Consider the following 20394-nt stretch of genomic DNA (forward strand, 5'->3'; position numbering starts at 1 on the left):
CGTGAGCCACAGCCTCACTTCTGTGTTTTTGTGGTTAATTGGAGATAAGAGTCTCATGAACTTTCCTGCCCAGGCTGGCTTCAAACCGTGATCCTAACATCTTAGCCTCCTAAGTAGATAGGATTTACAGGCATGAGCTACCAGTGCCCCACTCGGAGTAGTTTTAATATACCCAGATAGGATTGTGCTTCTCTACTTATGTCTAAAGATGTCATGGCTAGGCCTGGTGGTTCATACTTGGAATCCCAGTTACCTGGGAGGCAGAAATTGGGAGGATCAAAGTTCCAGGACAGCCTGGGTAAAAGTTCTGGAGACTATCTCAGTAGGTCAGGTACATTAGGGCATGCTCACAGGTAGCCAAGTGGAGTTGATGGTAGGATGATTGCAATTGGAGGCTTTTTGCCAGTCTGGGCAAAAAGCACAAAATACTACCTATAAAATAACTAAAGCGGAAAGGGCTGGGATGTGTGGCTCAAGTGACCCTGTGTATTATATGACTTCAGTAGTTTGAGGCCTTGAGTTCAAACCCCGGTAGTACAAGGGGGAAAAAAATTAGTTTAGGTAGAAAAGTTTTTTTTTTAATTTTCAGCCTTTAGTCTTACAGTTGTGTTTGATAATGTAGAACAGTGAATATATTAACAGAATTAACTATTTAAAATCTTCAACATTATCTGGATGTGATGAAATCCAGTATGGACTTTTTAGTTATAAAGAGGTGATAAGTGTGGATATGTGCACATGTATGTGTGTGTACGTGTATACACGTATGTACACACACACACACACACACCCCAGGCTAGGGTAGCAGGCAAGGTTTTGCATAGGAAAAGGAAGGTTTCCTTCTGAAAACTGAGTTTCCTTGGCTGACAATGAAAACTTTCTTCAAAGTTTGCTCTGACCTATTTTTACTTAAAATGTATAACTATTCCAGGATGAAGACAGCTTTCAAGAACTAACCGAGAATGGAAAGGCTAAGGATGAAAATATTCAACAGAAACTTTCTTCAAAAGTAGTAAGTGACTTTTCAGAAGTATAAGTGAATTGTGCAAGCTATGACCTTTGACTGTATGAGAAGAGCTATTACAGAGAAGTAGAGAGACCCAAGGCCACATGGTTTGGAGGAAACAGTACACCTTTTAACTTTTTATTTTCACAGAGCCAAAACAAAGATTACTTCCTGTGAAATTCAGAGTTCTGCTATTAGACAGGAAGGTACCATTAATTAAATAACAGCACACAGTCTGTGCACAAATTTCCCCAGTTGTTACAACATTTTATTGTGGAGGGTTTGTTTTATTTCAGTCCAGGATCCTGATAAGCATACACTATGGATGTTTGCCCCCTTATCTCCTAGTCTAAAATGGTCCCACCTTCTTTTATTTATTTATTTATTTATTTTTTGCTAATGGGGCTTGAACTCAGGGCTGGATGCTGTCATGGATCTCTTTTGCTCAAGGCTAACACTCTACCACTTTTGAGCCATGGTGCCACTTCCATTCCAGTTTTTTGGTGGTTAGAGATAAAGAGTCACCTGGGCTGGGTTTGGACTGAGGTCCTCAGATCTCAGCCTCCTGAGTAGTTAGGATTATAGGCAGGAGCCACCAGCATCCGGCTTGGTCCCATCTTCTTTATGACATTGGGTCCTTTGAAGAGTCTGGCTCAGTTATACTACGGGACACCCTTTCCTTAGGCTTGTCTTTCCTTAGGATTAGACTTGTATGAGATTGCTAACAAATTTTTTCCTGTGGTTCTTACAGTTGGATGACTTACCCGAAAACTCACCCATCAATATAGTTCAGACTCCAATTCCCATTACCACCTCCGTTCCTAAACGCGCAAAAAGTCAGAAGAAAAAAGCTTTGGCAGCTGCCCTTGCAACAGCTCAGGAATATTCAGAAATAAGCATGGAGCAAAAAAAATTACAGGTAGAGTCATTTTTATGAACAATGGTCATAGGTTGGTTTGTTTTTTTGCTAGGTTTGGTGGCACTGCTAAAAACCACCATGATTCATCTCACTTACTGTAACAAAAAATGTTTTCTTATCTGTCTTGCAGGAAGCATTATCAAAAGCAGCTGGCAAAAAGAATAAAACGCCTGTGCAGCTAGACTTAGGGGACATGCTAGCTGCCCTGGAAAAGCAGCAGCAAGCCATGAAAGCGCGGCAGATCACCAACACAAGACCTCTGTCATACACAGGTAATAGCCTTTATGTGAGCAGCGTTTGACTTTGTAATGTACATTACACGTATAGTATTGTTGCCTTTGTAGCCGGCACACACACACTTTTTAGTTTTCTGTGTTCCTTCTCTTTCCACATTGAGTCTTGTAGCACATCTGTCTGTTCTTCCTTTAAAACAGACCTATAATTTACTCACAGTTCCTTCCTTTCTCCTGGAAGTGCCCATTTCATACACTCCAGTGAGTGGCCTCTTATCTACTACCAACTTCCCCTGCCCCCAAACCCCGGCCTACTTTAAACCCAATGATCTTTGCAGATAGGCCAGGTAGTATCACCCCATGGCCCAAGCCTTCCAGGAGCTCTTTTTCGAACTTGGAATAAAGCCAGAGTCCCAAGGCCACATCTTGGCTAACGCTGTTCCACTTTGCCTTCATCACCATTCTCGCCTGGCACTCTGGGCCCCGTGTACCCATATATGTTCCTGGCTCAGCATCTATGGGCTTGTTTCCTGGATATCAGCATCTTTTACTGCATCAAGACTTCAGCTCTCTGCTGCTTAGATGGCAGCTGGTGTACATTATGAACCCACCATGTTTTTCTTCAGATTATTATAACACTCACAAGGTAGTTTGGCTCTGTTGACTGTTATGATGTCCAGTTAAATGATAAACAAGTTTCGGTCAATTTCGTGTATATATATGAGAAAATGAATGTGACTTTCTACAGAAGTCGTAATTTCTATTTTAACAAATGCAGTAGCGCTGAGAAGCAGGCTTGAGTTTTGTTAGGTGGCAGGTGAGAACCTGTTGCTTACAAGACAAAAAGAAAAGCAACAGTGGGTAATTGTAGCCCTGGGTACAGAATGCTTAAACCTATAGCTAATTCCATCCACCCCAAACCTTGCTTTGAGTAACTATTAGGAAAAATAACATTAAATTATATTAAGCTTTCGAGGAAGTGAGGCATGTGAGAACCGAAAAGAGGCAGGAATTTGTCCCCATGGCCCACTGTAGGGAATATAACAAAGAGCAGTGTTTTAGGAGGAATGTGGCCTAATAATAGCTAAAAGCAGGGGCTCAGAAGTCAAGCTGTCTGGATGTAAGTCGTGCTTTTTAAAAAATTGTTATTGTAGAGGTGATATACAGAAGGGTTTCATTTACATGTGTCAGATAATAAGTTCATGTCCTTGTGTCATCTGTTCCCTCATTCTCTCCCATTCTCTCCCTTCTGTCTCAATCCACGAGTTGTATAGTTCACTTTCATCAGTGTCCACTGCTGTACTTTTTCCTTGGATTCTGTGCCCTCCCCGTTACCTTCCCAAAGATATTCACATGAATACACCATGTATAAGGTAAAGAACACCAAATCATTGGAAAAAGAAAAAACAAATTAAAAAACTCTTTTGCTTCCATATCTTTGGAATTCATTTAGTATGTATTTTATATAAATATGAAGAGTTACTTAGGCATTGTGCCTTTGTGCAAATCATGCTCTTTTGTGTATTTCTTTAGGAAGTTGCTTAACCTTAGTGCTAGTGCCTACTTCAGGATTGTTTGGGGGGAGTGAAAGAGACAATATATGTAAAGTGGCTAGAGAATCTTAGTGACAATTACTCAATAGATGTTAACTAATATTATCAGGAAGAGAATGTCAGCCTGTAGTATTTCAAGTGTTTTATCATTACAACTTGGATTTACTTAGCAAATGGTAAAATATGTAAAAGTAAATCTATGTAAAACATGCTATCAGGAACTCTTAGGATTACAGAGATGATTAAGATATACTTCTGTACAAGAAGTTTATAATTTGCTGGTAGGATAAGACCAATGTAAATCACTGATCAAAAGTATCACCTTAGGAAATCTACCTGCCAAATTGTATGGGTGTGCAAACGAGAGTGATTTATATCTACAGAGGGTATGGGAAAGGTGTTATAAAGGAGTTCATAGAAGAAAGGAGGGAGTAGGATTCTTGACAGATGGAATTGAGATGAACCTCTGTCACCAGTGTTTAAATGTAAAGTATTGATTATGAAGAAAGCTATTGGGATGTTCAGAGAATGAGACAGAACTGTAAGGAGTTGCTAGGTTTCTAACAGTAAGATGTGAAAACAAACCAGATGTAACTAGATCTAGCCCTGGTTTGGAGTGGGTGAAAAGGGCCTTGGTGATATTATACCAGATAAGATCATGGATGAAGAGTTGTGTTGACAAGAGCAGACTTGTACTTGACATGCCAGCAATGAGAGCCTGGTGCTTTCTGACATGCGGTTATACTAGTGTAGTTTAGATGAGAAGTCACCAAGTTTCAAATGGATTGTTGAAGCTATGAAATAAGATTGTTGGAGGAAGGAAATTTTAGGGGAAAAGGTGTTCCAGGACAAGACCTGCACAAATGCTCAGATTTCAAAAGGAAGAAGAAGAAAAGAAGTAAATTTGAAAAAGACTTTAAAAAGTATGAGAATATGTCCCAGAAGATAAGGGAAGGATTTTGAGGCAAAGGATGTAGTCCTGTGCCAGATGCTGAACACAGCTAGATTAGAGGTTTTCCCGCCCCAGTCAGGGATTATATTTGTCAGTGGTAAAATCAGTTTCAGAAGGTGGACAGATTGCAATGATTTGGGAAGCAGTGACAATAAAACTTGAGAAATTTAGCTTGGAAGGAAAGGGGAGTTGCAGCACCTCAGCCTGAAGGGAAGACAATCACAGGAAGGTCTTTGTTGGTGTGCACCCTCCCTTCCTTCTTTAGCTTGTTGCAAGGGGTCAGGAAAGAGTCAGGCTGGGGAGGAAGTTGGAAAATGTGGAAAGAAGTAAGGTGAGACACTGCGTGGGGAGTGAGGACAGAGGTGGTTGGTGAGCCTGGGCCTGGAGTGAGAGTATCTGTCATCTCCTCTCAGGTGCTTTGAAGGCCTATACGAGATATCATCTTCCCAGGGAAGTGGCAGGCAAGCGCTGCTGGAGTGAGATGATTGAGATCAGAAGTTTAGAAGCTGAAGGGCTATAGAAGCAACTTGGGAAGGATGAATAGCAAGCCCAGGAGTGAGGAATGCCTTAAGGTTGAATTGTTTCAGTTGAATACCAGTTGCAATGAACATTTGTGCTTGGGGATTGCTGCCATCAGAGTAGACCTAGAAACTTACTTAGAACTACTAAATTGGCTAATGTTATCAACCTTTTCTTCTTTATGTTATGGAGACTGAAAAGCTGGGCTGCCTCTGGGGGTCCCTGAATGGCCACGTACTGTTCTTTATGCTACTTCCATGGAAATAAGATGTTCTTGTTTTTGTAGATGCAGGTTCTGAAAGTATGTGGAATTGGTCACAATAAATAAAATACAATAAATAAGTTAAATAAGATAAAACTAATGTTCTTTGTTTGCAGTGGTTACTGCAGCTTCTTTTCATACTAAAGACTCTACTAATAGAAAACCTTTAGCGAAAAGTCAACCCTGCTTGACATCCTTTAATTCTTTGGACATTACTTCCTCTAAAGCAAAAAAAGGGAAAGAGAAGGAGATTGCAAAACTAAAACGACCCACAGCACTTAAAAAGGTAAGCTAAGGGCTAGGGAGTTATTAACTCAGTGAAATGGCACTTGTCTGGCAAGTACAAGGCCCTGAGTTTGATCCTCAGCTCTGGGGGAAATAAAGGCTCTCAAGCCCCGGATCTCAGTACTAATTTGCTCTGTGTGTAGTTTTAGGCAAACTTCCTTTTTTACTTTCATTTTCATCTACAAGTTAATTCTGCTTAAGGGAGTCAGAAGGAGATAATCTGTGCCTAAATAATTGAAAACTGAAGTGCAGTCAAATAACTTGTATAAATTGGTTTCTAAACTTTTACCTTAGTCATTGTTTTGGAAACTCATATTTGTTACTCAGGATTAGAGAATGAAACAGTTATAGTTTGTTTAGCTATGTGTTCTTAAGCATCATTACCTGCTTTTATTTTGTGTACAGTATTTCCTTCAACTTATATTACCTAAAATTACATTTATCATTTTGCTGGTGGCCAGCTAAAATCCTTATAGTCCCATTTATGTAAACAACTTCACCTATATTTTGCTGTATATTATAATCATTCAGTCTCCAGTGGAAGAGTGGTTAGTAATTAACAACTGCTGTAATGACTTTCAGGTTATTTTGAAAGAAAGAGAGGAAAAGAAGGGACGCTTAGCTGTGGACCACAGCATTTTGGGATCTGAGGAACCAGCAGAAGTGCATTTAGATTTTATTGATGATTTGCCACAGGAGATTGTTTCCCAGGAAGGTAAGGGTATGTGGGGTGCTCTTTCTCATCATCTCAAGGAATATGCTGGAGTATTTCATTGCTAGCTAAGCTATAACTGCTATGTTCCTAAGTGGAGATTGCATTCCATATTTTATATAAATTTATTTTTGAGAGATTTCGTTTGAAGGCAGATGGCTAAGGGGGTGGGTAACTGGTTACATAATAAGTCTGTGACATATTTGAAGCTCAAACCCAGAGTTTATAGTAACTCTTCAAAAGTAAGATTTCACCAGTGCATGAGCTCACTTCTGAAATTTGTCTTCAGTATCATTCCTCATGAGGTTATTTTTCATTGCTTGTTTTTCTTTTTCCCCATGAGTAGAGAAATACAATGCAGAGCCTATTTAGTAATTGTCAGGCCCACATAGTAAGTAGCCAGCATGTAAAATCCCAGCCATGCGATTCAGTCCATGGAGTTAGTAATCATCACATGTGATTTGTAACACATGTAAATTTGATTTACATACAGATTCAGCTGTAGTATTTCATTATTACTTTATTTCTAAGGATATAGTGGGCTAGGATTCTCCTTTACCTTCAATTTAATATGATGCCCCTTGTACTTATGAACATCCCTCCATCCTTTCAGCAAATATTTTTTGAACATCTCTGACAGGTATTTTAGAAACTGGGGGGAATTGAGAGGCTAGAGGTTGGAGCATTGAATGGGCAAGTGATTTTATCCAAGAGGGAGACAAGATAGGTATATAACTTTGCTAATTTTGGAGTTGAATGTACAAATATACTCATTTCCTGATTTAGCTGTTTAGGAACTGAATGAAGGATGGGGTAGATTCCCCAAATGGCATATAAAAATGTGGCTTTCTGAGTACAGGAGCAAAGGTCAAGTAAGAGACAAGCTGGTGTCATGCCTGGAGAATTACGATTTGGGTGGAGAGAATGAGCAGGATAAAATGTGTTATGCCAGCAACAATGTAAGAAGCAGGTATAAAAGAGATGAAGGGGTAGATGGCAGGATATAGGAAGAGGTACAGCTCTTTGTTCCTTAAGTCCTCTGGAACCACACGAGGTAGATAATGGGGCTTTCTCCCACCTCCTCTGGAGATTGCTAGGCAATGCTTGATTTTGAGAGTATATGTTAATAGATAACAAGAAGGCTTCATTTTTCTAGTATATGTGAAATACTAATTGGTGAGAGGAAAAAAATGATTCAGAAGTCAGCTGCTATTCTAAATTGTACAACTCATTATAGGGCCTTTGAGCCGAGAAATTTCTCAATTATTTCACCATCATCTCACATTTCCACAGATACTGGACTGAGTATGCCCAGTGATACATCACTCTCTCCGGCAAGTCAGAACTCTCCGTACTGCATGACCCCTGTGTCACAAGGTTCTCCTGCTAGTTCTGGGATAGGCAGTCCAATGGCATCATCAACAATAACCAAAATCCACAGCAAAAGATTTAGAGAGTAAGTTGGTTTTTTTCCCCCTCATTATTATGATTAAGGATCTTGACTGAAGTGTTACCATTGTTACTTGGTGAGTTGAGTAGGCGAATTACCAAAGATCTTTAAGTTCTTTCTGGGATTGTTAAACAGCTGGTTTTGCTATATTTAAAGCAATCCTTTCTGTCAGTGTTTGTGGAAAGCGTAATAGATGTCTACTCTATTACATGAAATAAACATATCACATGAAGGTATTTGCTTATTTATCTGTTTATGAGCCCAGGGCTCCCTGAAGTGCAGGTGCTCTATTGCTGCACTACATATTCAGCTCAAACTGTTTCTAAGGAGCTGTTTCTGTGTCTTAGGACTCAGAGAAGTAGGGGGAATGTAGAGTCCCATCTGTGAATGAACAACCTTAAAGTAAGTTACTTCTGTGAAGCATTTTAGTGCTTTAACATTTGTGTAGGTAAAGTTTACCTTTGAAAACAACACATGGAAGAGTCCTAGGGTAAGCATACAGCCAGTTAGAGCTCAAACTAGATTGTTTTGCTTTGTTCCCTTTCCTTTTCTATTGTTTTTGAGCAAGCACTTCTTGCTAAGTAAGCTATGAGAAGTTAATTAAATACCAAATAACAGATGTGGAATGAGGCAATTCTTGGCAGATGAAAGACATTACGTGTGTATAAAATAAACAGCCTGAAAGAAAAGGGAAGGAAGAAAGTTGCATTTTTGACGTTTTATTCTCTAATTTTGAGTACTTATGACAGTTCATCTTCCTTTAGTCTGTCCATTTGTGTCCTTTTTTCTGAAGTAGTGTAGTAGAGGTACTTATTAAAAACATTTTTCACATAAAGCAAGATTTCCAACACAATGTGTTTTTTTTTTTTAGGGGGTGGGGTGGGGTTTTGCTGGTACGAAAAGGCAGGCCTACATAATGTAGAAGTAGACATGTGTTTGCCTAGTCAGTACTAGATTACACGTTGTATTACTTCTGCTTGTTAAATGCTGTGGTGGGGATGAGATGAGAACTAGCACAGAGTGAAAGAGTGACAAGAAGTGTGCTTGAGGGCTGGGGATATGGCCTAGTGGCAAGAGTGCTTGCCTTGTATACATGAGGCCCTGGGTTCGATTCCCCAGCACCACATATACAGAAAACGGCCAGAAGTGGCGCTGTGGCTCAAGTGGCAGAGTGCTAGCCTTGAGCAAAAAGAAGCCAGGGACAGTGCTCAGGCCCTGAGTCCAAGGCCCGGGACTGGCCAAAAAAAAAAAAAAAAAAGTGTGCTCGAAGATCTTATCCCAGAAATGAAGTGTTGTGGTGAGCCCATACTTCCATTCTGTTTTCTCATTGTAGCTATATGTAATCTCTGATATAAAACATGTGACTTTTCACCACAAGGCCTCTTTGGTTTTGACTTCAGTTTAACTAGTGGGTTTATCTTCCATAGCTATAGGTTATCAGAGCTGCTGGGGCCAGCAAGGCCATCTTACCTGATACCTTATCTATGATTGAGACTTACCTAGGCTGGCAGATGAGGTATGAATATTAGGACATTCAGGTGGAAGTTATATTTCTCACTAGAATAACCTTTCTTATTTATTGGAAAGAAATAATCTTTTATGGAAAACAATATGTACTTTTTCCACTTTTTTGTAGTTTAATTTGTATTATTATTACCTTTAAGTTTATTACTATTCCCTTTAATTCAACATACCAGTTTATAAGTAGTTGGCATCACTCTTTCCATTGTTCTCCCCACCCTCTGTCCCAACCTCACTCAATTCCTCATTACCTGGTTCTATTTTCACACGTGGACACTGAATATTATAATTGTATTTGCCCACCTTTCCTGTCTCTATTCACCGGTGACCCCGTTGACAAAACATGTTTCAGCTTCCTGGTATTCATTTTGTTCAGCTGTGCATTAGTTGCTCAGAGAAGTTACACTGTTGGGAGTCTTCTCTGAATATGCCATATTTTTGTTAATTTGTGTCTATGTATGCATATGACCCTGTATATGTGGAAAACAATGTATTTTTGCCTTATAAAAAGCTGATATTTGCATTATATCATTAGGAATTTCATAATCAGGAGTTGAGATAGTACTTTCTCTTTTTTTGCCAGTCCTGAGGCGTGGACTCAGGGCCTGAGCACTGTCCCTAGCTTCTTTTTGCTCAAGGCTAGCACTCTACCACTTGAGCCACAGCCCCACTTCTGGCTGTTTTCTATATATGTGGTGCTGGGGAATAGAACCCAGGGCTTCATGTATACAAGGCAAGCACTCTTGCCACTAGGCCATATCCCCAGCCCCTAGATATTACTTTCTTGAAGTTAACCTACCCTCCATTAAAAGCTAGCTTAGAGAAAATCAGAAAGAAGAAAATGTAGAACACTTTCCTGCCTTTCAAATTCACTAAATTATTTAGAACCTTTAAAATCTTTATTGCTTGTGTTTTCTCTCAGATATTTTCCTAATGTAATTTTGTAATTGTAGGATAGCATTACTTATTTTTGCTTCTTTTACAGGTATTGCAACCAGGTTCTTTGTAAAGAAATTGATGAATGTGTGACCCTTCTTCTCCAAGAGCTAGTCAGTTTTCAGGAACGCATCTACCAAAAGGATCCTGTGAGAGCAAAAGCAAGAAGGCGGCTAGTGATGGGTCTGAGGGAAGTTACCAAACACATGAAGTTGAACAAGATCAAATGTGTTATAATTTCTCCAAACTGTGAAAAAATCCAGTCCAAAGGTATGTATTTGGTATAGTTGTAGAATATCCTGTTTTAAAGTGAGAGCTATTTGTAGAATATAGTCATAAAATGAGTACCTGAAGTTGAGTTAGGGTAACTGAGATTGGCCTGTAAAGGAAGTTCTAAGTTGTCCCTTCTGTAGCAATAAGAGTAGGCACTTGTCAGTGTGCATTTCTTTACTTCTAGTACCTTCTTTTGATGTCCTGTCCTCTTAAAAAGAATTAGAAAAAAAGTAAAGCTCTCTGCTCTTGCCTGTGGTAGAGATTTGTTCCTCAAGAACCCAGCCTCTTTTTAGAGAGGCTCTTGGGGAGCCAGTTTGCAAATACTTGCACCATGTGGGTGCAGCCCAATTTTTCCTTTGAGGTGGAGGAGCAATTGGTAGGTGATTAAAGTAGACACCGGATCAGGGGGCAGGGACAGGTATGTGCATCCAGGAGGAGACCATGCATGGTGACAGGTCACTTCTTGGCTGAGTTTGCCCCAAGAATAACAATTTTAAGTATTTCCCTATAATGGTTACTAAATTGAAATTTGATTGCTGTTATGCTAACCCCTAAGGACCAACAAAAACAACTTATGTTTGAAGGAACTTGAGACTTAGTTGAGGAGAAGGAAAGTTATATATACAAATATGTAAATGCGTATGCAATACAAATTCAAAGTGGAGAATGTGTTCAACAACGTAAGTACTGGACACATTGAAAGAATGTTTTGCTGCAGTGCAAACATAATTTTAGTTAGAATAGCTCATTTTAGGAAACAATGAAATGAAACCTCCTCATACGTTGGTTTTCTTAGGTGGCCTGGATGAGGCGCTCTATAACGTTATAGCTATGGCCCGGGAACAAGAAATCCCTTTTGTGTTTGCCCTGGGAAGGAAGGCTCTGGGACGCTGTGTGAACAAGCTGGTTCCTGTCAGCGTAGTGGGAATCTTCAACTACTCTGGCGCTGAGGTAAGACTTAAGGGACATGCTGTCACTCTCCAGGCAGGACTGGCACAACTTCTGTTTAAAGGAATGAGATGACAAAGAAAATTCTGGAGTGTTAAATTTCTTTTTTAGTGGTGAATATGTTTACATGGATTAGTCCTGAAGCAGAATTCTCTGCAGGAACTAGAAAGATTTTTAGTTTGTATTTCTGCCAAAGCAGTTTTCTCTTCTGGACTCTGTAGTACTTGATAATTTATTTAAAATGGCTGGGTGATGATGTGAAATAAGTTTTCAGTGTCTGTTTAGAGAGAAAAGATTCCTTTAATTGAGGAAATTGTCCTTCTCATTCACTTCTGAGATGGGCTCTGAGAAAGTGAAATAGCAACCAAATACCAATAACTCACATCTGTAATCCTGGCTTCTCAAGAGACTGAGATCTGAGGGTCACAGTTCAAAGCAGGAAAGTTTGTGAGACTCTTTATCTCCAATTAAACACTTAAAAAAAAAACTGGAAGTGGATCTGTGGTTCAAGTGGTAGAGTGCTCGCCTTGAGTGGAAAAGCTAAATTCCTGAGTTCAAGTAGCTAGGATTATAGGCATGAGCCACTAGCACCTGGCTAAAATTTGTTATATAAATAACCCCTAGAAGTTGTTATTGTCTTATTTATCCTTCTTTAACACTATGTAAACATTGCTATTTTATCAAACATTATGGATGCTTCATTCACCTGTCTTTTTTTTTTTTTTTTTTTGCCAGTCCTGGGGCTGAACTCAGGGCCTGAGCACTATCCCTGGCTTCCTTTTGCTCAAGGCTGGCACTCTACCACTTGAGCCACAGCGCCACTTCTGGCCTTTTCTATATATGTGGTGCTGAGGAATCAAACCTAGGGCTTCATGTATAGAGGCAAGCACTATTGCCACTAGGCCATATTCCCAGCCCCCACCTGTCATTTTGCTGGGGTTTTTTTTTGTTGTTGTTGTTTCTTGTTGTTTTGTCAGTCCTGGGGCTTGAACTCAGGGCCTGAGCACAGTCCCTGGCTTCTTTTTGCTCAAAGCTAGCACTCTACCACTTGAGCCACAGTGCCACTTCTGGCTTTTTCTATATATGTGATGCTGAGAAATTGAACCCAAGACTTAATGTGTGTGAGGCAAGCACTCTACCACTAGACCATCTTCCCAGCCTTTGCCGTAATTTTTTTTTTATCCCCTTCTAATTTTGTTTCATCCATGGAGGAACTTTTAGTTATTTAGCTCCATCTTCTATTTTCAGATTCTATTTCCAGATTGTTTTTATCATTTAACCTTGTAACTATGCTTGCCTATTTTGTATCTTCATTGGCTTCAAGGCCCTAGTAGATATTTACACCACTCATTGACTTCCTTTTGGCCTGTTAAATTCTTCCAATAGGCTAACACTACAGGCCTCTAAATAATAAGCCTACTTTTCTGTAGAAAGTTTTACATTTAGCAAAGAATGCTCTATTTTACCCCTCAAATTGTACCTATTTTTCAAATCCTGTACCAGATGCCATCTTCCTTTGTGAATCTCTCAGTGATGCCCAGAAATTGAACTTTAATGTCTCATGTTAAAGCCATAGCACTTTCACTTCTCAAAGCACTTAAAGTGCTATGCCTAGAACTGCAATGGCCTCTTTATCTTCCTTCCAGTTATATAAAAGGTTCTACAAGCCTGGTGTCAGTGACTCACACCTGTAATGCTAGCTACTCAAGGAGACTGAGATCTTGAGGCTCATGGTTCTGAGATAGCCCAGCAGGAAACTGTGAGACTCTTTATCTCCTATAAACTACTCACAAAAGCTGGCAGTGGCACCATGGCTCAAGTGGTAGACCACTTGCCTTGAGCAAAAGTAACTTAGGGACAGCACCCAGGTCCAGAGTTCAAGCCCAAGGACTGGCAAGAAACGAAACAAAGCAAAAAAGATTCCGCAGGAGCAGACATGGGCTTCCATCTTGCACCAACCTAAAGGAGAGTACAGTCGTTGAATTGATAGGCTTCGTGAGAACTTTGGCTATATCACATTCAGTGTTAGAATCAAGAAATTTCCTGAAGCCTGTGGAAATTATATAAACACTACGTAGAAGCTACAGTGTATTTTGTAATTTAGATAACATGCAGATTTTTTCCTGATTAGAAATTGCATCTGACCTAAAACAGAGCCCTGTATTGCTAAATGTAGGAGTAATAATGGACTGATGGAGTCTCTGTGTTTCTAGAGCCTGTTTAACAAGTTAGTGGAGCTCACGGAGGAAGCCCGGAGAGCATATAAAGACATGGTTGCAGCTATGGAGCAGGAGCAGGCAGAGGAGGCCCTGAAGAACGTGAAAAAGGCGCCACACCACATGGGACACTCCCGCAATCCGTCGGCAGCCAGCGCCATTTCCTTCTGCAGTGTGATCTCAGAGCCCATCTCAGAAGTGAATGAGAAGGAATATGGTAAGTGGTTGCATGTCATTACATTAAAGTGCTTAAGTTCACTTGGTAAGTAGCTTTCCATCTTACCTTGTTATCTTTTAAAAAAATCTTGTTCAACTTTTTTTTATTAGCATATACTGATTGATTGATATTTCTCATTATTCAGGTTTTGCCCAAAAATTTGGTATGCATTTGCATTAAATGTGTCCCTTAAAAATTAAAATCCTACCTACTTAAGAGGCTGAGAACTTAGGGTCATGGTTCAAAGCCAGGCAGGGCAGGAAAGTCAATGAGATTCTCACCTTTAATTAACGAGCAAAATAGAAGTGGCACCGTGGCTTACGTTGTAGTATACTAGCCTTGAGCAAAAAATCTCAGGGTCAGCACCCAGGCCCTGAGTTCAAGCCCCAGGACCATCACAAAAATAAAAATATTGGTGTCTGAGACTTTCTGTGAGGCCCTGCAATTTAATCATCTTTCCGATATGTTTCTCCTATATTAAATCTATGAATTATAACTTTATTAACAGTGCAGATAAGGATGGAGGGGACTTTGTTCATGAGGAAGGGAAGTGAGTGTAGGAAGAGCCTGTTCTATTCCAAAGTACCTATAGGAAAGGAAGAATTTGTTCTGTATAAACCATGTGACCTGATTTCAAGTTTCCCAAATATGCTCTATGTCAATGTATAATCCATGAGTGATAACCAAGTTGAATACATTCATGTGATTATTCACTACAGCTAGATAGCACTGGTGGCTCGTGCCTGTAGTCCTAGATACTCATGAAGCTGAAATCTGAGGATCAAGGTTTAAAGCCAGCCCTGGCTGGAAAACTTGTGAGATTCTTATCTGCAATTAGTTATCCAAAAGCTGGAAGTGGAGCAAACTTTGGCTCAAGCAGTAGAGTGCTAGCCTTGAGCCCAGAATCTCAGGGACAGCACTCAAGCCCTGAGTTCAAGCCCCAGGCATGACACCAAAAAAAGAAAAAAAAAAAGTACACCTATAAAATGCAAATAGTTGTAATTGTTTAATTAAACAATACTTTCATTTTTTAAAATTAACACAAAAAAGAGACTGAACTGAACTATGTCTACTGATTCCTGGCACATGCATGCTTGTCTAGTAGTTTGGTTCTAAACTGGTTTCCTAGCATTAAAAATAATTCAGATAACCTTGTTTTCTGTCCTGTAAAATTACTGTGTAATCCCTGTCCCTGCAGGAGAACACAAGTCTGTCAGGCCCAGGGATAACCAAGCTCCCCTGCAGGCCTCTTCAGGGCCTCTTCATTCCACTTCCCCTGAAGAGACAGGGCTGAACAGATGCACCCCTGCAACTGTGAAATCCCACACGCTCATGCTTCTGCTTTCATTGACAAAGCACTATCAGGAAACCCTTGACTCAAAACTAAAGTAAAAGGATGAGGGGAAAAGAAAAACGGTTAGGTTGTAAGCCAAGCTATATATATTATAAAACAAATTGCCAGAGATGTTAGAAATGCATAGATGGACTCATTGCTTATACATAAAGGGGAACACATGACCCAAAGCTTAGGTGACATGCTGACTAAATGTGGTGCAGACTCATGAAATCAGCATTATTTTGTTGGTTATTTTGGCCCTGCCATGTGTGAGTTGTGAGTCTGAGCTCAGCATACGTCAGTGTGCCTGGTACCCGCACACATACACACACATGCATGCCAGTACCAGGGCTTGAACTCAGGACCTCAGGCTTGGCTTTTCTGCTCATGGCTGGCACTCTACCACTTGAGCAGTACCTCCAGTTCAGCCTTTTTGCTGGTTAATTGGAAATGAGGTCTCTTGGACTTTTCAGCCCAGGCTGGCTTTAAACTGTAGTTCTCAGATCACTTGAGTGGCTAAGATTACAGGTGCGAGACACTACCACCAGGCTAATGCATTCATCTTCATGAGTATATAGATTTTATGCATTCGTTTGTTGCCTTATTTCTTTACTTTGAGTGCACATTCTTTTGAGAATTGATTTTTCCTTTTAAACCGGTACTGGAATAAACTAAATTTTAAAAATTTCCAGTCAGTTCCCGAAGCCAAAATACTTCTGCAATTTGGCGGCTTTGTAAGTTCCATGATTTGGAAACTGTATCCTGGTTGTTAAAAATCTGCTTGCTATTTATAGAGACCAATTGGAGACATATGGTGGAAACATCAGATGGACTGGAAACATCAGAAATGGAGAGAGAGGTCTCCTGTGAGCATAGCCCTTCTGAGAAATCCAGTAAGCCTTTAGGTGACACAGCCCCTGCTGGCAAGCCTCCACCCTTGGTGGCCCCAGGCAACACTACCTCCGCTACGAACCCGGGGAAGTCTGCCACAGGTGACCGAGAGGAGGGGAGGCCCGATGACCTGGAGTGGGCCTCCCAGCAGAGCACCGAGACCGGGTCTTTGGATGGCAGTTGCCGAGATCTTTTGAATTCCTCCATCACCAGCACCACCAGCACTCTTGTACCCGGCATGCTTGAGGAAGAGGAAGATGAAGAGGAGGAAGAAGAGGAGGATTATACTCACGAACCCATATCCGTCGAAGTGCAGCTCAATAGTAGAATTGAGTCATGGGTCTCCGAGACCCAAAGGACGATGGAAACCCTCCAGCTTGGGAAAACCCTTACTGGTTCTGAGGAGGACCACGTAGAGCAGAGTGGAGAAGAGGAAGCAGAAGGGCCCGAGGTTTCAGAGCCAGGGATTAATGGTGACACCTGGACTCCTGACCCGCAGGCCAGTCCTGAGCAGCCTAAGCCCAGCCACTGCAGCTCCGTGAACAAAGAGCGCTCAGACGCCACACCTCCACCCCAAAATATGTGACTCAGGAAACGGGACCACCACACTCTGTGTCCAGCTGGGTGAAGGTGGCAGCTCTAACCCTTGATGCTTCATCTCATCATTTTGCTCTGCCCTGTAGTTATTCTATGTGTTAATGCCGGCATTTTTTTTTAAGCTTTTTACCTGTTTTATTATAATCTGTAGCTTAGATTTCAACTAGCATCTAAGTGTCTAAGAATTGTGTGGGAAGTTCAGATTTCAACTTATTTTGTTGTGAAAAATGATTAAAGAAGATCAAGTTCTAATGGAATTAAGTTCTTAAGTAATGATTTAAGGTCATTTTTAAATCTAGAACTAGAGCAAGGAGCTAAGGATAAAAGCACCCACACCACCAATATTTCCTTTGGAACCTGCAACTCCTTCACTCTTCATTTGTCGAATCAAGAAATAGTTTAGGCTTCTTTTTTTATTTTTAAATAAAAAAAAAAGAGCTGGAGGTAGGGCCAGAAGTCCACAAAGTATATATTATGTTTAAAAAAAATCAATGCAGCTTTTATGTGATGATTGGGGTGGGCTAAAACAGAGCTCCGGCAAATGATGGAGCCACTGGGCTGGACTCGAGCGGCTGCCTCAGACGTGGGAAGCAGTGGACATTATCTCCAAACAGTGAGCAGTTACCATGATGGAACCCATCGGGTTCTGTTTTGTATTCGCTTCTTACTTACCTCAGGAATGCTCTTGTACATAGTCTTTTTTTTTCCACAAACCTAGGCAGGTTTTTTGACAGGTGAATAACTATAACTGATTATATGCACTTACATGTAAAACTATCCCGAAACAGAGCCATTCGGGTGTATTCTTCCTTGCTTCCAGTTCAGGACTCTTTTGATTTGAGATAGGGACTTGTTTGGATATCTAGACTTATCCTGAGTGTAAACCATTTCATCTTAAAAAAAAAAAAGCAAACAAAAAACCAAACATTTGTACCTGTCCATGAGCAGTTTCCACCCACCCTAGTTGCTGACAGGAAGTCAGGGAAAGGCATTTTGCACAACTTGTAACACATTCTGCTGAGGCCTAGAGGAAAAAGTTTTAGGAGAGAAAGGTGTTGTAATTGTGCTGAACCTATTAGATGATATAGAGTATACAGATATATTCAGAAATTAATTTTTTATTCACTTATTTATCTCTGCCCTTCTCCAGGAATGTGTGTACTTGCTTGGGAGAAATTAGATGTAATGAGCTACATGTTTTATTTGCCAGTCCGGCTCCACCTGGAGCGGTGGGGGAATTGCAAATTACCCATTTTCCCCTCTTCCTCCCACCTCTTCCATCTCCACTGGCCAGGGTTCACACATCCTTTTCCCACTGAGGAGCTCCCCTAAGTAGACACAGATGGAGGAGGGAGGGGTAGTTCCCTGCCCTGGCTGCTCTATGGGGCAGGGCTTTGCCTCTCAGAGGCAGAAGAGAAGAGCTGGGAAAAGCCTTTGCTGAGTTCACCAGGACTCTGTGCTAGTTTGAGTATATTACAGTGCCAGCATTAACTACTGGAGAGATTAGACTCTTGGTTGGTGACGGAGTGTTTGTGAATAGTGAAAGTGTAGAAGCATCACTGTGTAGAAAATGTCAAGTCTGTCAACTTTCTTAGCGTGTGGAAAGGGGACATGATTGTATTGTCCTGTCTAAATGACTCTCCAGTATAGACTTCAAGTCACTAATTACCGACACCTAAAACACAGCGAGTAAGGAATGAAGCCTTTGATGTTGTAATTATGCGTTGATAGCTGGCCGATCTTACTGTCTCTAAACTTGTCTGAGGAAATGATAGAGGTTTTGAACTACTGACAATCCTAGGATTGATTTGGAAAGCTTTTCATACTTTTTAAGGTGTTCATTTCCTTAGCTCAATTGTCGGTGATTCAGACAACTCTTGATCTTGAGTTAATAGGTTTTCAAAGGTTTCTTATATTTTATATCTCTTCTAAACATGAATTGTCACTTTAGATTTTTGACATTGTATCAAAAGAGAAGTTGGGGAGATCTTAGAACATCAGGAACTTAGTTTTGCTATCAACTTATAAAGTGTTTATGTTTGATAAATGTTCTTCATATGTAGTGCCTCTTCTGGCAGCAAATCCAAGGGACCAGATTCATTCACCTTTGTTACATGAAACGGTCACTTCTAGAGGACAACCTAAGACTTACTAAAGGAAATGCTTCTATTATGCTGAAGTATACTTAAGTATGCATCAATATGTTTATCATTTGTTTCCTTTCAGTGAATTTTGGAACTTGTGTATATTGAACTGCAAGCTGTGTGAAAAGTAGGACAGATTTGATTAGGCTTTGTCTTAAGTTTCTTTTGGTTTGGAAGTGCTTGTGGTTCACTCCTTGGAGACTTAAGAGAAAGGATTCATCAGTGCAGAAAATGAAAAAAGTGATTTCTTTCTTGGTGCATAGAAGCTATTTCAGTACAGATATGTATGACTTAAGAGTATGGGTTCCATTCCTCCTCAAGTTAGACTTCTGCTTCAGTAGGGTTGTTTGCTTTGAGAACAACTTCTCAGAAGATTTAATTTTGGGTTTGAATGGTTGTAAATGATGTAATCTAATTTCTTTTAACTAAACACAGAAAAATAACGTGTTACACATAGAAAAGTTTTTACAGGCTTTGACTGGAGGTCATTTTTTGCAGAGATGGTATTTTATATGCTTCCAGTATTTGGAAAAGAACTAGTCAAGAGGAATTTACATAGTTTCAATATTGATAATTTAATATCTAAATAATGTAGTGTCTGATTTCTTAATAAGCTGGGGGAGGTGGGCGGGGTGGGAATTACAATGTGCGAATGAAATAGCAATCTCTACATTCATTTCCGACTTAACATAAAACTGCTAATCGTAACACATTGTTACTTTAATATATGTATAAAGAAGTATTACCGTTTGTAAAGCTGTTTGCTTAAAAAAAATCTTATCATGTAAGTATTTTCTGTACATTGTGCCAACAGGTTAGGACATGAATCTGCTAAAAAGAAAAGCAACTTATCTTCTTTTCAATTAAGAATTTTTTCTGTGAAATAATTTATTTACACATCTTCCTCCTCCTCCCTGTCCTTACAACCTTTGCCCGCACCAGGGATCAGCCAGGCTGTTCACCTGCTGTGAAATCTGAATTCTTAATCAGTGATAAAGATTGAAACCCTGTTGGCACATCACACCTTAAAAGTATTTGTATTATTTTGTAATTTAATTTCTAAATATACCACACAAATTTATAACTTAATGTTTTAATTGTAATGCTCTAATAAAAACTAGCAAAATTAATACAAGTTACAACATGAGAGCTTCTCTTTGTTCTTTGGCGGAATGGAGGTTGTTGTCACACTCGGTTTTTAACTCTTTTGCACTATGTAAATATTAGTGGGAGTTTTTCTATACTAATAAAATGATTGTAATGTAGTCTATCTTTCCAAAATAGATATTTGAATTGCCCACCATGTAGGACAGAGGAAAAAGAAAGGTTTCGCTCATGGTACACCACAGTGCTCATATAGCTTAACCAAAGAATATAAGATCTTCAGGAAGGAGCTGTTCATAGGAATCTATCTTGGGGTGGTG

The 20394-nt window shown here is 40.0% G+C and overlaps 1 protein-coding gene across 3 annotated transcripts in view; it reads left to right on the plus strand.

The window, feature by feature from the left end:
• Secisbp2l (SECIS binding protein 2 like) overlaps positions 1–20114 on the plus strand; it is a 43935-nt gene extending 23821 nt beyond the window's left edge. For all 3 annotated transcript variants that reach the window (XM_048331880.1, XM_048331878.1, XM_048331879.1), the window contains 10 exons: positions 932–1012; positions 1758–1925; positions 2056–2197; positions 5561–5730; positions 6312–6444; positions 7735–7897; positions 10398–10618; positions 11418–11572; positions 13783–14002; positions 16133–20114. In XM_048331880.1, coding sequence (XP_048187837.1) covers positions 932–1012; positions 1758–1925; positions 2056–2197; positions 5561–5730; positions 6312–6444; positions 7735–7897; positions 10398–10618; positions 11418–11572; positions 13783–14002; positions 16133–16815 — 2136 coding nt within the window. In that variant the 3' untranslated portion in view covers positions 16816–20114. The remainder of the gene's footprint in view (positions 1–931; positions 1013–1757; positions 1926–2055; positions 2198–5560; positions 5731–6311; positions 6445–7734; positions 7898–10397; positions 10619–11417; positions 11573–13782; positions 14003–16132) is intronic.
• Positions 20115–20394: the final 280 nt, after the last annotated feature.

The sequence above is a fragment of the Perognathus longimembris genome, chromosome 23 (assembly GCF_023159225.1).
Source record: "Perognathus longimembris pacificus isolate PPM17 chromosome 23, ASM2315922v1, whole genome shotgun sequence".
NCBI classification, from domain to species: domain Eukaryota; kingdom Metazoa; phylum Chordata; class Mammalia; order Rodentia; family Heteromyidae; genus Perognathus; species Perognathus longimembris.